Here is a 16856-nt window from a genome sequence, read left to right as displayed (position 1 = left end):
TGTTGAAGATCATCTAAATTATCAGCAGTCACTCCTACAGTATCATACAGGAATACAAAAAACAATTGTAGACAGTAACAGCACTACAATGGTCAGTGCTTTCACAACAGCACACCACGGTGGTCCCTAGGGCAGAAATTTTTTCATACAAATTGTTCTGTACCAAACAAGAAGCACACAAGAAGTACTATGAGAGGTTCGGCCACTCACTTCGTGTCTCTCAGCTGTGTGTAGCAGCCTCCAGCTAGCACTAACAAACATGGATCTCTTCCTGCTTCCGCGCCCTTCCTCCAGCCCGTCGTGTAAGTCCGCTGATAGTGTGGACAGCGAATAGGTAGTGATGGCGACTGCAGACTGCTTCGATTCTACCAACAGTCACCAAAACACGACGCATGGCACTCAGTTACAAACGAACAATTGCACTTTACTTTAGTGCTTGCACTCAGCTCAGAACAGTACTCTGAAGCCTTTCTTCCGAAATGGCAGTCGCTGTTTACAGAGAACTTAAACCATTAACAGAGTGTCTCCAAATATTACAATGAGCGATACTTAAAATGTATATACACTGAGGTGACAAAATTCGTGGGCTAGGCCTACCTTCTAATGTCGTGTTGGACCTCCTTTTGCTGGGCGTAGTGCAGGAGGGCCACATGGCATGGACTCAACAAGTCCTTGAAAGTCCTCTGCAGAAAGCCGGCCGGAATGGCCGAGAGGTTCTAGGTGTTACAGTCTGGAACCGCGCGACCGCTACGGTCGCAGGTTCGAATCCTGCCTGGGGCATGAATGTATGTGATGTCCTTAGGTTAGTTAGGTTTAAGTAGTTCTAAGTTCTAGGGGACTGGTGACCTCAGCAGTTAAGTCCCATAGTGCTCAGAGCTATTTTTTTTCCTCTGTAGAAATATTGAACCATGCCGCTTCTGTAGCCGTCCATAATTCCGAAAGTGTGGCCAGTATAGGATGTTGTGTACCAACTGACCTCTCGATTATGTTCAGTGGCATCTGGGTGGCGAAATCGTTCTCTCGAACTGTCTGGAATGTTCTTCAAACTAATCGCTAACAAATGTGACCAGTGACATTGGCGCATTCTCATTCATAAAAATTCCGTCGTTGTTTGGGCTCTGGGCTCTGAGCACTATGGGACTTAACATCTGAGGTCATCAGTCCCGTAGAACTTAGAACTACTTAAACCTAACTAACCTAAGGACATCACACACATCCATGCCCGAGGCAGGATTCGAACCTGCGACCGTAGCGGTCGAGCGGTTCCAGACTGTGGCGCCTAGAACCGCTCGGCCACTCCGGCCGGCCGTTGTTTGGGAACATGAAGTCCATGAATAGCTGCAGATAGCCTCCAAGTAGCCGAACATAACTGACTCGTGTTGGGCTCATGTTATGCGTTGGTTTAAACCTTGGTTCCTATTTTGTGTTTGGTTTCCGCGGTTATTGCAATTATGCTGTTGTTCGCTCTCTCTTTGAGAGGCAGCAGCGGCGTGTATCGATATTCGCACCTTTTACTATCTTTGGTCTCGTGCTTATAGTTTCCGGCTGTGCTGTGTGCGAGGAGTCGGTCAGTTGGCGTGGAGCAGCGAGGAAAGCTTCGCGGGGCGTAGTTTGGCCGGGCCCACTGGTGGTCTCTATGCAGTGTCGGAGTGTGTGGGGCTGTTCCCATTGCTACGAGGTCCGTGGCTCACCGACCCTGGACACCAAAGTTGAGTTTGGATTTAATTTACCAGTGAGTCAAGACTGTTCACATTGTGCCATTTGGTTCTCGTTGTTGGCTGTTGGGACATTTCTGCGAGCAACAACGTGTGTGTTCGAGTTGGCGAAGGTTTAGCCACCGTCCGGTGGAGTCTAACTGTATTTGGTTATTTGCAATTGAAGTGCACCAGCAGAATTTTCTGCCTTGTGGTCGTTAACGTTCCGGTTACCTGCCCTGGCCATTGACATAAGCTCAGGCAGTGTTCTTTGTGTCGCTGTCCAGCATGGTGTGTAGTTTGACAGCTTAATGCATGTTTGGTTGTGGGCGTCCATGCATTTTACGTTTTGCATTGAACTCCTGGTTGTGTGCTGTTCGAGTGGAGCGCAAGTTACCTTGCCGGTGGGTCCGTTGACTGGCTGTCGGTTGGGTTGTCGCGGATCGAGAATTGTTGGGGCGACTGCCTGTGTCACCTAAGTGATTGTTAGTATTTAAAGTGCTGGCCGATCCCCGAAACTTCTGAGTGCTGTTCGCTGCACTGCCTTTTCTTATTTTCTGTTGTGTGTATTTGTATGGCTCATAGCCGATGGGTTTGAATTAAAGTTGAATTGTTTCAGTGGTGTTTTAAGTCATGGGCCTTCAGCCGCTTTAAAATTCCCTGCTTGTCAAGTGTTAGATTATTAGGGCATTCAGCCTGGTTAATATATTGGTTGAAGATAAAGCCTTGGGCCTTCTGCCTACTAAAAATTATTTTAGTTGTGTTTTATGTCAGGAGCCTTCAGCCATTTTAAAATTAAAGTTCCTTGCTTGTCAGGAATTAGATTGTTTGGGACCTTCAGCCTAATTTAAGATAAGGCTTTGTTGTTTAATTTTATTTTACCTTGAGTTTTAAGTCGTAGGGCCTTCAGCCGTGTTTAAATTATGGATCTTTGTCTTTCGAGCATCAGACTGTTTGGGGCCTTCTGCCTTGTTTTTTATTTTACCTTGAGTCATAAATCATGGGCCTCCAGCCGTCTTTAAATTAAGGTGGTTGCTTTTCAAGTGTTAGATTTTGGGCCTTCAGCCAAATTGTAGAACTTACTTAACGTGAAGCCTTCTGCCCTCTAAATATTATCTTTGGTGTCAGAATTTTGAGTTAATGGCTTATAGCCATTTTTTTAAAAAATTAAAGTGGTTGTGTCCTTAAGGCATAAGATAGTGTGGCGTATTCAGCCGATAACTAAGTTCAAGAATGTGTACTGTAATGTTTGGTCAAATAAATAAAGTTACATGTTTTCGAGTGTAACTGACAGCCGCTCATTTTGGCCCCTTTCCACAATTCCAACTACCTGTCCTGTCCTTTTCCAGTCAATATCGGTTGAATTGGACCAAAGGACCCAGTCCACTCCACGTCAATACAGCCCACACCGTTATGGAGCCACCACCAGCTTGCACAGCCCCTCTTATACAGCTTCAGTCCATGCTTTCGTGGGGCCTGCGCACACTCGACCCCTACCATCAGCGCTTACCAATTGAAATCGGGACTCATCTGACCAGGCCACGGTTTTTCAGTCGTCTAGGGTCCACCATTAAGTAAGCATAGCGGGAAAACAAGTGTTCTGTTACCGTGGATGTTTCTGGTTGGAGTAATAGTAGCATTCATTTTCGGCATTCACAACAGTAATTTATAACGACCGGAGGGCAGAGTGCAGGAGTGGCGGTCGCCGGGTTTTGGTCGCGCTCGCTGGCCGCGTCCGCAGCCGGCTGCGAGTGGCTGCGCTCAGCGCGGCCGGCCCCGCCCCCTTACTACGGAAAGCACTCACGTCACAGCGCGCCGCTTCGCCGGTTGCCTACCCCAAGGAGCGCTCCCGTGAGTGACGTCAGAGGGACGCTGCGCGCCGCGGCTCGATATATCGAGCGCATCTGCCGATAAGAGCGGCGGCGACCGCGGCGCGCCAGCCGCCGGCGCCGGCTCAGTCGGTAGACGGCCGCCCGCGAGTGTGCATGCCGACGCCGGCCGCCGTGCCGCCGCATGCTGCTGCACTGCGCGTGCGCGGGCCCTCCGGCGCGCAAGCACCGCCCCAAGACACAGTGGTATGTCAAGGTACGTCTCGTCACGTCTCCAGGCACTCCCCTAGTCGCCGCGCAGCTTCTAACAGCGGCTGCCGTGTTCGGTATTAATCTGTGCACAGAAGGCGGTCATTAGCTCGTACCTACCACGAATCGTCTACGCGCACACGTCGCCACAGCTTCCAGCGCTCGTTGTTTTGTGATGCAAAATGCATGAATTATGTAGTGGTTTTACAACGCACAAGCGAACTGATTTCTTAGACGCTGATTTTTTTTTTTCCTCTCCACATATCTTTCAAAAGACTAAACACTAAAGCGCCCTTGTTCTTCAGATGCAAAAAAAACCTCTTGTTGCGTTGGTGAACGATGATCATCTGGCGTGAAGCGACATCAAGTGTCAGAAACCAGTCCGAAAGCTTCTCGCAGGGTTCGCTGCCTAGAGTTTCCCAACAAGTTGAAAACTTGTGTTGCCGGCGCCTGTTCGGCCTAGAGTTCTTAAGACAGGTGTCCGCATGAAATGCGTACGCTCCATTGCTCTGGCAATGCCTTGGAATGTCCTGTCCTGTCAGTTCATGTCATGGCTAATATGAAAAAAAGATCGCACATTCCCGACTTAAGAAAACCGAGAAATGAAATTTGATGAAAAAAATTGTCACTTTTATGGGTCTATGTAGCGTTAAAGAGTTTTTTTTTGCTACGAATTCGACGAGAATAAATCTTTTTATTTATTTAGAAGTGCTGAATTCGTATTTCCGTGTTACACTATTTCATCACTGCTTGTTACTATGTCTGTCGTTGGACAGCAGCTTGTTTCGCCCGACAACGGCTTTTACTGCATACATCTTTAATGTTTACAAATGATATTAAATAACCTTGATCAGGAGAAGATTTTCTTGCATTTTTTTCTCCGGAAGATAACAAACGAGCAGAATAGTTCCGCAAATATTTAATTAATGACTGTCAGGGTTTCTAATATAATATTTGTAAGTTAAATATAATGTGTTTCGTGACAGTTGTTGTAATACTGTGGGTGTTGGGTCTACCTTCTACCAAGCACAGTAGTCTTTATATTCACCAAAATATTTGGCACTTTTACCCGTAGCATACTACGAATTCTGCCGTTAAATTCCGTATGCAAGTCTATTTTGATGTATACACAGTCTGTTCCGGACTGCTTTTGCCAAGTACGAAGTATAAAGTGGGCTAGGTGTTTCGTTGGGAGTAAATTTGTCGAAATTACAAATCTTGGAAAATAGCACCACATGGAACGAAATAAAAGAACACATTTGCAGATGGAAATCACAGCAGCGACTAAACACGTCAGAGAGAACGCAAGCAATAATTTATTCTGATGTGACCGTGTTGCTCGGTGGTTCAGTGGACGAGGAGCAGACTACGTACCCGGAAGTTCAGGCTTCTGTTCTCCATTTCGCATAATTTTTTTTTGTATCTCTGCGTTTTTCACCTGTGACAATGACTTGTTAATATACAAATGCAAAGTTGCACCGTGGATCGGAGTCCCTCCCCCTAACTGGCCTGTCAGTCAATGTTTGAACCAGCCTTCGGGTTGAGTACAGATTTGCTTTACAAGGCGGAATTAATTATCCAACTACTATTACATGAAATGTACAAAAATGTACAGGTACTGAGTATCACTAAGTTACTTTGACATACTCTTGTCTTCTGGTCTGGCTGCGTAAAAGTTTATGTATCGCTAATGACTGTAATTGTAGTACTGGATAGTATTCTGAATTATTTATTAAATTGTGTCTAAACTATATAAAAAATCAGACAATGTACTTCATCTAGAACTTTGTGTAGAAGAAATTGCGGAAAACACGCTTGCGTTAAAACTTAAGATATAAATTAAGGAACCTACTGTTGGCTTGTAAAAGTAACAACAACATTTTGAACCACATACAGGATGTTAAAAAAGAGTGCCGCATATTGTTATACGGGATTAATTGGTGTAAACTTGAACAAAAATCAGTAATCGTATGTCTGGAAAAAATACTCTTCCGTTATTATCGTCTGTTTCTTAACATTACAGGAGGTGCTTCTTATTAGCACCACTCATTCTTGCACATCCTTCAGCCACCCCCCTCCTCAAACAATTTCGAACTGGTGTGAACACATCTGGGTGCTTTTGGAGCTGGTGACATGCTTGTTACACTCTCTGCTGTGGCGTGTGTACGTTGTCGACGCATGTGGAACACGCGGATGCTTTTAAATACCCCCACTGCCACAATTGTAAGGTATTAAGATGAAGAGAGCGGGGAGGCGTGCGAACTGTGCGACGGCTACGGCGATACCTCGTCGTGAGTGATCACGAGCCTGCTAGTCGTTGGCACCTTTTTGTCGAGTTGGAACACGGGGTTGAAGATGTTTGACGTTCGTGACACGTGCCTCTCTGTTAACGCCTTTGTCTGAACCATAGCGGAATACCATATCTGTCAATTCCCGTGTGGAATAACAGGACTCCATCTCATTGTTCACGCTGTTGACGCTCCGCGGAATGCCAATACAACCCCAAACGACACGCGCGGTATGTCTGATGCAGGGGAAAGATGTAAGTGCTACCCCTGACAACAGCATCACGTCAGAGGACTAAACACAGAGACAAACACAAACAATAAGAATGTGAGCAGTGAACGTCAGCAGGAAGGCAGCCTGCAGCTCTGAGTACTGACCGTTCTCGGCAAAGGTAAAACGGACCATATATCGACAAATATTTGTTATCGAACACGAATTTACGGGACCTTTTTCTGTTTTTGACCAGTGCTATCTCCTATAAAAATATTCCTTTTTTGAAACCGTTAATGTAGCACTCGCAACGAAGTACTTTTTACCCATTACTCCAATTAATTACTGTCGTTATGTACAACGCGTGTCATGTTGTTGCGAATGAGCAGTGGGCGCCGGGCGTGTGTTGACTACATATTATGCGACCAGTGTCGAGAGGAAGACGGTCTGCAGGTACTTCAAGTTTCCCAAACCTTGTTAACACCGGGAGACACACCAGCTCGACTTTTTAAAGAGCGAGTACCGATTTCCTTCTCATCAGTAATCCTAATGCCGCACCAAATAGTAATCTTACGTTAAACTGTAATTTCGGTGACCCATATCGAGCCCTGCAACACTTACAGATCATACCCGCCGCTCTACGCACAAGGTTCAGGTAGCTAACTCCTACTGCTGCCACCGCCAAACATTCGTGTAGCGAAATATTAAGATAATTGACGCATCGTCTTTTGATGAAAATAGAGGCTAATTAAGACCTCTCGTTAAATAAAGTACATCAACAGCGTTGCTACTTACGGTCCAAATAGAAAATCGACTAAAAGCCTTGAGCAATATTTTGCCTTAAAAAAATACTGTACCATAATAAAACACTAACAGTTTTCGGAGACGACTAATTCATGGGAATGACGAAATACAAGTTCACCGGACACAGTATTAGTCTCCGTATTAAAAAAGAACACAGTGACAGTTTCCTCACACCTAGGAAAATCCTTGGCAGTACCGGGAATCGAACCAAGGTTCTCAGCATGACAGCCATCCACGTTGACTACCATGCTACGGAGGCGAACACGGCGTAAGAACAGTGGCAGTCAGAAAATTCTAATCGACACGGACCAAGCGCGAATGTCACTCCTTGACAACGACGATCGGTTTCAAACTCAACAGGAAGCGCTGCTGTCAGAGGATACAGATCGATCTCTACCACTTATTGAGGGAAAATTGGGAAGGGATCAACATGAAGTAGCCGTTTGGAGTCTGGTACTTCCGAAAAGGGCGCTGCGTACAGGGGTACATAAGACAGCACGTCTCCAATGTGCCAAACAACGTAGAAACTGAACTACAATAAATGTATTCGCAGTTGCGAATATGGACAATCATCAGCTGTAGAATGGAATGACGACATTGAAAATTGGTGGCGGACTCTGACTCGAACATGGATTTCCAGCTTATTGGGAGCGATCGCCTTACCATTTGGCTATTCAAGGACGACTCAAGGCCAGACCCAAACATGCATATATCGTCAGTCACGTGCCTACAACATATACTCTTATGTTCATTAAGTATAATCCCGTACAGAGGAGACATTTAATTGAAAGTCGCTTTTCCGGTGTCGGTGGATAAATATGATACTGCATCGCAGTTCGGCATAGCACACGCACTGCAATATGTACCGTATCGTAGAAACTGAACAGTTACCGACTACTTAATGAGTAGTTCAGTCCTCAATGTCTGAGGGGTGTGATGTTTTAAGTACATATTTCGTACCATAACTTCGGCCCACTGATTGAGGTTATCGTGAACATGAACCAGGGTGTTTACTTCAACATTCTCAGTGACCAAATGCAACCTGTTCCTCTACATCCTCGTGGTGAGTATACTGTGGACACTCCTTGTTCCAAGACGATAACGGCCGTGTTCACAGGACTGAAAGCATACGTTTCTGGTTTGACGAGCACTCAGATATCCTATACAGTACCTCGACTGTTCTGTTAAATCGCTCAAATTTAACCGCATAGATAACGTCTGCGACTGTTTGGAACGATGGCTGTAACTTATCAGTCAACGCCCCAGCAGTCTGGTAGCTCTAAGGTATTAGGTAACTCAAGAGTAGCTTCTGCCGACTCCGACGTTAGGAAACTAGTCGCGAAATGAGGCCATTAGGGCCCTGCGGGGGGGACTGGTGACCTTTGCGTGGGATTAAATTAGAAAAGTCAGTCCTCGGTTCATGATATTTTACTAAAATCTGTAACCGGTTTCGCCTTTGCACTGATCATCAGACCCAAAAACTACAGCAAGAAAACTTTGGGGCGTGTACTGACTACACGCCTGGGTGTGTCAGTCAATACACGCTTCTCTGTGTTGGCGCGTAATTTTTACCAGATCTGATGATGGCTGCAAAGCCGAAAGCGGTTGTCAGTTTTAATAAAGTAGCTTGTGAACAAGGCACTGACTTTTATCATATAATGGGAAACAAAACGTCTCTCAACCTCGCAGAATAGCGGCTATTAAAAGGCCAGAGTAGATGTTAGACGGTAGAAGCGTGTTGTCGCTTGCAGTACATGATTTTTAATCAGCTGTGCTTATCTGGAGAATAACGAATTCGAATACGAAAACCACCCAGTCACACAGTTGGCCAATTGGCTTTAAAACCTGGACATATTAGAAAAATGGGCTTAAAATCCTATAAAACTGTCTTCTTTTCACATTCTTCGGGTCGTTGGTTAGGAATCGATGTCAGAATTACAAAATGTCGGATCAAATTTGAAGGATTAAAAAATTATAAGTTTAGGTGAATCGAGTTAAACTTCGGCTATAAAATGTTGTGAGATCGCTGATAACGTGCTAGAAGTCGAAATTGCCATACTGAAATGTTTTATACCACGTTTTACAGTTTTCAGTCGAAATCAGTCACATTCGTAGCTTGTCATTACTGCTTTCAGAAGTATTGCTGTCAGGTTGTCCACTGGTAGATGGTTCGAAAATCTTTTGCCTCAGGTGGCATCTGTTTATCTTCAATTGTCATTTTCTGAACTCTCCAGGTGAAAGGATCCGAAAGTGCTAGAAGCTGATCAAATACGACTTGCACCGCTTTCTCACGGTAATATTTGCGTGTAAAATCTGCTTGGTAACAACGGATATCCTTATTCCGAGCTTCCTGCGCACTTTCAGATAGCCCACCTATCGGGAACAGAGCAGCTTAGATTATAGCATATCCACGCATCAAAACTATGTGAAATGAATGTAATTCCATCTTCTGTATGGAGTATGGGACTATGGCTGGTCAATATCCAATAAAATAATATCAATCGCCGCTATTTACGCTTTATTTTTAGGTTACCAGTTTCGACGATACACTAGGTCATCTTCAGGCTTGTTTCAATCGGGTAACCTGTATTCTATAACACGAAGATTACTCGATTGAAGCAGGCCTGGAGATGACATAGTGTATCGTCAAAACTGGTAGCCTAAAAATAAAACCTAAATAACGGTGATTGGTATTGATTTAATTGGTATGTGAACTGATGTCGGTATCGAACCTTATTGCATAGTAATGAAGAGTGCGGTGAAGCTGCAGCCCGTCTTTAGAGAAGTATAGATTTTTTTCAGAAATCTTGATAGATTTGTTTCACTTCTAGAGTTATCTCTACAAAATTTAAATAGTTCTGAAGGATGTGGCGAAAAAAAAATACTCAGGGAAATTTTGATCTTGTAAAAAAATTTATTTGGCAATTTGCGATAAAAATTTATGATCACAATGCTAAATAGCTCCCCAAGAATTCTGTTGAAAACCCTACTACACTTTTTGTGCAGATAATAGTGTATGAGATGATTTCAATAACGAGGGTCCCGTATATACCGTGTGGCACTGGCGCACGTTAGAAAAATGACCGTCACTAAAAACGTGCAAATGTACGCACGCAAATACATTTGAACACGTTAACTATACTATCAAGACAGCAGGAGAGCCATTTACAATAAGTGGAGCCACTGAGAGGAAATTTTGTAGCCAACGATTCCGTATAATATCGGTAGAAATTTAGTTTTAAGTCGATTTACGTCCTTACACCGATTAAAAAGTCATAAACATATCTTCTGGAGTACTACTCATTTTATCCCGCCAGCTAGGCGGGGCCGTTGTCACATACTAAACAGGACACACAAGAAATATCTGTTACTGTGTCGTTGGCCGATTTACTGTTTACCGTCAAATGTCACGGCACATATCATGTCGACTTGATACTGGAGTTACACAGCAGCACTGGGGATGTATGCACCAGTGCAATCTGCATAAGGTTTCGCGCGACTTACGTTCGAACACGCAGCTTTCTTTTTTTCTGTCCAGGTTTTGATACGAGTTGGTCAAATGTGTAGTCTGATCGAATTTCGTGTTGGGGTCTACCGAATGCGTATTCAGCGTCGTTGGACATAACGAAGCTCTAGGATTTGCAGCGTGTGTGGCGCCTCCTGCCACACGTGTTGCAACAGCAGCGTGGCGCCCCTGAGGAAGTCCGGCAGCGCGACTGGGGCGACCGTCACGCCGCTATGACGTCGGCGCGGTCTCACGCCTGAGCTGTCCGCGCCGTAATAACACATTACTCAGCCGCTGACAGCAGGTTGCTAGGGAGCGCGGCAAGGCCCCAGGCCCTAGGGACAGCGAAGGGAAGCGTCGCGCTGGACACACACTTCTCATTCCCCACCCGTCGTCTGCAGCACGAAATGACGTCAGCGCTGGTGGGCAGACCTAGGATCAGTCTTGTCTGATAGCAAGACTGTTAAAGACTAAAAAAAAAAAAAAAAAAAAAAATGCCAGAAGAGATTGCGCGTCAAGATTGTAAACATGGCTTCGTTGCGTAATATTACTGACCGAATAAGCGGAAATAGCTCGAAAGTTATATAAGGTGATAAGGTTTTCAGGCAACTCCTATTACATTGCGAAGTGTCGCAGTAGTTAAACGTTCTTCTGTCTCGTTCGCAATCAGTGGTGTGCAGATCCTTGTCAGGTCTCCAGATTTACATTTTCAATGGCTTTCCTAAATTACTTGAGCGAGGGCCGATATGATTCCATTCAAAAAGCGCATCCTCGCTCATTGCGAAGTCGTACCTCCCGTCTACGATTCCATCGTAGACTGTAAAGTAACCACAGTTTCCAACAAGTTGTAACATCCAATATTCCTTCTCTGACTGATAAAGAATGTAAAGAAACAACAGATTTACAGGTAATTTTCACTACAAGCTACCACGGGGTCCCAGCCTTTGCAGCGTTTTTTCTTTTTCGTGCTGCATGTCTATCCTCTTGCTATTCGTTTTCCCCTCCCTTGGAGAACATATCTAGGATGTTATTGGTAACGTTCTGCATTGTCTGTCGCTGACGTAAGAACAGTCTCACCTTTGTTTTTCACTCCCTTTCCCTTTCTTCGTTTCCCTTCTCCTCTCGTTCCTCCGCTTCGGCGTTTGAGGTTCCTCCTTTTCTTCTTCCTCCCTGTGCGCTCCTGAAGGCCGGCCCACGCGTCCGACGCTTAACAGGTGACCGGATAACGCGTAATTGCCAGCCCCGGGTCGACAGGTAAGGTTCGCACGTACCCCCTGGTACAGGCCAGGCCCAGGGAGGGGTGATTGCCCTAGCTGCAATCTTCTCAATTTGCCGATTGGTCCCTCTGTCAGATGTTCAGGAGATGTGACCTGAGGTGTGAACAATCACCTAAGCCGGATGCGCACCCTTGTGAAGGGAGCCCCAGTTGGAAGGAGCGCCCCTTCGGAGGCGCTGGCAATCATGGGGGATTTCTTCGAAATGAGTCAATCATCTTCCCAATCAACGTCTACGAAACGTAGACGTAATGAGGCTAATGATTCGAAGACACTTCCCGGTGCACCACGGTTCCTCGTGGTCTCTAGTACTGAAGACGGTCAGTCCTTCGCCACGGTAAATCCGTTTATTATTCGGAAATGTGTTGATGCAATGACTGGCACTGTCAAATCCTGCTGTCGTTTACGGAACGGCACTTTGCTTTTGGAGACTGCTTCTGATTTTCAAGCACAGCGACTGCTTGCTGCCTCGCTTCTCCACGGCTACCCTGTTCGTGTCAAGGCCCATAGAACTTTCAATTCTTCGCGTGGTGTAATCTACACCAGGCTGCTCGACGGTCTAACCGAGGCAGACATCCAGTCTTACCTCTCTGCCAGGTTCTCATTGCCGTCCATCGTGTGATGAAAAAGATACATTCCTCCTTAGTGCCCTCCCGCACTTTTTTCCTCACTTTTCAGAGTGGTACTGCCGTCAAAGATCAAAGCAGGCTAGATAGGTTTAAATGATAAGCATAATAATAATAATCGTAAAATGATAGGATGCCAACTAATTTTGTTTTATTGCACCAATGGCAAAATCAGTAAAACGATTTCTAGAGCCAGACTATCGTTATTACTGGTCATTAATCATTAATTCCCGAGCACCGCGGAAGTCATAAAAATGCTTCACAAGATCTTAGTGTTAATTCCGTCTTTTCGCGGAGTTGCACTTCACATACTAGTTCACATGTTGCCACCTCGAAAGTCGATAGTAGACTGCCTTGGATTAACACGACGTTGCACATGTACGTCATACGAGGCAGTTTTTCAACAAGCCGCTCCATCTTTACATGACATCAGATTTTATACACGGATTCATGCGTTAACTTCACGGGAACCGATCGTAGACTAGTATTGAGCTATCTCAGCAGTTTGACCCCCGCCTTCTCAGGGAGCACTTGGGGTTCATCTACATCCATACTCCGCAAGCCACCTGACGGTGTGTGGCGGAGGGTACTTTGAGTACCTCTGTCGGTTCTCCCTTCTATTCCAGTCTCGTGTTGTTCGTGGAAAGAAAGATTGTCGGTATGCCTCTGTGTGGGTTCTAATCTCTGATTTTATCCGCATGGTCTCCTCGGGAGATATACGTAGGAGGGAGCAATATACTACTTGACTCCTTGGTGAAGGTATGTTCTCGAAACTTCAACAAAAACCCGTACCGAGCTACTGAGCGTCTCTCTTCCAGAGTCTTCCACTGGAGTTTATCTATCATCTCCGTAACGCTTTCGCGATTACTAAATGATCCTGTAACGAAGCGTGCTGCTCTCCGTTGGATCTTCTCTCTCTCTTCTATCGACCCTATCTGGTATGGATCCCACACCGGTGAGAAGTAGTCAAGAAGTGGGCGTACAAGTGTACTGTAACCTATTTCCTATTCCTTTGTTTTCGGACTGCAATTCCTTAGGATTCTTCCAATGAATCTCAGTCTAGCATCTGATTTACAGACGATTAATTTTATGTGGTCATTCCACTTCAATTCACTCCTACTTCCTACTCCCAGATAATTTATGGAATTAACTATTTCTAGTTGCTGACCTGCTATATTGTAGCTAAATGATAAAGGATCTTTCTTTCTATGTATTCGCAGCACATTACACTTGTCTACATTGAGATTCAATTGTCATTCATCCTTTCCATCAATAAGCATGACGGTAACTAAAATTTTTAGTTGGCACTTTCTAATGAATTGAGTGATGTTGAAATCCTTATTAACAAGTTCTCAGTGCAAGTAACGTCATCAGCACGGTTGGAGTTGAGATGTTGATATCGTTGGCGCCCAGCGTTGTAGGTGAATCCCCACTGTCTCTCTGCTCCATTACGATACGACACATGTTTGCCATGTCGTTGTCGCACTATGTGGCCATCTGGCTCGTTGTTCGACGAGTCTGCCTTGTGATCCAACCTACTCTCTAGCTTTCCGTAACAAAATCTTGTTGTACTGTGCATTAAAACATAGTAACAAAAATGTAATAAACGTGGGCAGTGAAGTGACATAAACGCCACGACTAGAGACTGTCTGATCATTCGGAATTGTTATGGCAACTCGTAATTACGATCGCATCCCGGCCACTCACGCCTCCATGCCGCCACTAAGGTAATCTATCACGTTCTCATGGTATGTGCAATCATTAGCTAAAACGTTTCTTGTTCTCCCTCATTACGTTTTTTTAGTTCATTTTGTGTCCTCCGATTACTTACATGTGTGGATGCTTCTTGATTGACAGCGATTTGTCTACCGGTCCGGTAATAACCTTCTGGTATCCAGGCACTTCTACGATCTATTCCAGTGCCTTTTTACCTTGATCATTCTGTGAGCCTCAATGTTGATATGTCTGTTGGTCTTTCTGAAAGTATACCTGTTAAGAAGCATCTTGCTGTCGCCTCTGTCCGTAATCTGTCCACTATTACTGTGAAGACAAGGACGAATTGAACGAGTGGTAAGAAATGAATTTGGTGCATTAGGCGCGGTCGGGGCAGGAAGTAGTTAGGTGGTCTTTTGGAAGCCACACAAACTGGAACGGTGTTAAATTTTTCACAGTCATCTGTAAACAAACACACATCTACGCATTTCTGTAAATGTCTGGTGTTCACTAAATAGCAAATGAAAGCATGAAACTTCATGGTACTCCTATTTAAGATAGATGTGTACATAAATAACTTCGCTATCAAAGGGAATATGAAGGCAGCTGCCTGTTTCTTCCAGTTTTCATCACACATTACACAGTGACACATTAGGCAGCTGCGATAAGATTGCAAAGGGAAGTAAAACGCAAAATTCTGAACTTCCTGCGAAATAGTTTCCCTGCGTCGCTTATCTCTTCGTGCCGCTGAGTGACAAACGGTGGTGTTGACAGCGTAGCATATGAACCCCGTGATATATAAGGGGCGATCAAAAAGTTACCATTCGGAGGCTGTACGGTCCAGGATCGGTATGCAAATCAGGCAAAAACACCGAGAGCTTTGAGGCAGTCATCCCACCGACGCACCAGGTTGAAGATTTCCGTTTGGTAAAACGCAGTGTCCCGTATGTGTGCATCAGCCCGAAACTCTTACCGCATACCTTAGTCCGACGGGAAACGTTGACCCTTCAAGGCCTTCTTTGAGGAACAGAACCCGCGATAATCGCATGAGGAGAAATCAGCAAAACCGGCGGGTCTTAGTGTCGCTCACTTGTTATCTGTAATGGATGAGGCTGGCCTCCCAGATCGACCGGTGTCTTGTGTCGAATGGCGACCACACAGAACTTGGAGCACCGTTCCACAACGGTGGTTTAGACACACATGCTGCCCTATACCATTCTTCACTCTCCCGTGTGTGTGTGTGTGTGTGTGTGTGTGTGTGTGTGTGTGTGTGTGTGTGTGTTCAGGCGTTTCTTTGGCAACCAAAAAAAGAATAACATCACGTTGGTCCTGTTTGGACACATTTGGTAATAACATCGCCATAGCTCAGATTTCCGCATTTACCGCACGCACAATGTCATATTAATACGTCGCTTACACGTCGGTGCTTACATACCCGCATTGGAGACGCGCTATGCTGCATATACAATGCAACAACGCCCCCAAACGGGAACTTTTTGATCGTTCCTTGTACTGCTGACGAGATTCAGTATACTTCCAGCAGTCGCACATATAAATGTTGGCACGTTTAGAATTTTTTCGCCTGTGATACTGTAATTTTTACACAAAGGAGCGCGCGCGTGCACGCCTTCCTGTGTGTGTGTGTGTGTGTGTGTGTGTGTGTGTGTGTGTGTGTGTGTGTGTGTGTGTGTGTGTGTGTGTTTGGAGGGGGGTCTCACTTGTTTGCGTTAGTGTTCATGTTCATATGAAAAAGTCGTTACGAAACAGTTTCCCGTGCGGAAGCTACCTCGGGAAGTCACCGCTGCAATTAAGGGATTTCGCCATTCCAGCATATTCACAGACGATGAATCACAGTTTCCACACATGAACCTGTAGTTTCTAGAGGACTTGTATGTCATTCATTCCTTCTGCGACTGATATTTTAACAGGGACATTTTCAACACTTTCACTATTATAGAATTAGCGATATTAGTAAATTACAATTTAAATAACGAACTTTTTTGAGGAATGGCAACCTTATTTTCAATACTTTTCAAGAAAATTGCTTCACTTGTTGATAACTCTTTGCTACCATTAAACAGAATGGATGAACTACATTAAAATGTGAACGTATCTGTTAGAGCTGTTAACCAGTAAGGCCGTTAACACTTTGAATTGTCAAATAAACCACTATCATTTCGTAGGTTACACAAAACTTTTAACTGACTACTGACTTCGCCAGTCCACCCCCGGTAGCTGAGTGGTCAGCGTGAGAGAATGTCAATCCTAAGGGTCTGGGTTCGATTCCCGGCTGGGTCGGAGATTCACTCTGCTCAGGGATTGGGTGTTGTTCTAATCATCATTATTTCATCCCCATCGACGTGCAGTTCGCCGAAGCGGCGTCAAATCGTAAGACTTGCACCCGGCGAACGGTCTCCCCGACGGGAGGCCCTAGTCAAACGACATTTACATTTTTATTGACTAACAGCACGACAGCGCCTGCGAAGCGTCTCCAGGGCTCGTGACCATATCTGTTGGAACCTAAGCGACTGGAAAACTGTTAACTGGCCATATGAGTCCCGATTTCAGATGTTAAGAACTGAGGGAAGGATTCGAGTGTGGTGCAGACCCCATGAAGCGATGGATCGAAGTTGTCTACAAGGCACTGTGCAAGCTGGTTCTGGCTC

General features: G+C 45.1%; 1 protein-coding gene across 2 annotated transcripts in view; it reads left to right on the top strand.

Annotated features, from left to right (window-relative positions):
* The window catches only part of LOC126483758 (ral guanine nucleotide dissociation stimulator-like 1), a 579195-nt gene that overhangs the window by 158058 nt on the left and 404281 nt on the right, over window positions 1–16856 (top strand). Inside the window, exon 1 of one of the 2 annotated variants that reach the window (XM_050106902.1) lies at window positions 3664–3779. The exons of the other annotated variant lie outside the window; for it this stretch is intronic. Coding sequence (XP_049962859.1) covers window positions 3708–3779 — 72 coding nt within the window. The 5' untranslated portion in view covers window positions 3664–3707. Of the gene's footprint in view, window positions 1–3663; window positions 3780–16856 lie in introns of those variants that run through there. 2 annotated transcript variants of the gene reach the window in all.

This window comes from Schistocerca serialis, chromosome 6 (genome assembly GCF_023864345.2).
Source record: "Schistocerca serialis cubense isolate TAMUIC-IGC-003099 chromosome 6, iqSchSeri2.2, whole genome shotgun sequence".
In the NCBI taxonomy this organism is placed as follows: Eukaryota; Metazoa; Arthropoda; class Insecta; order Orthoptera; family Acrididae; genus Schistocerca; species Schistocerca serialis.
This window is presented reverse-complemented; position numbering and strand designations above follow the sequence as displayed.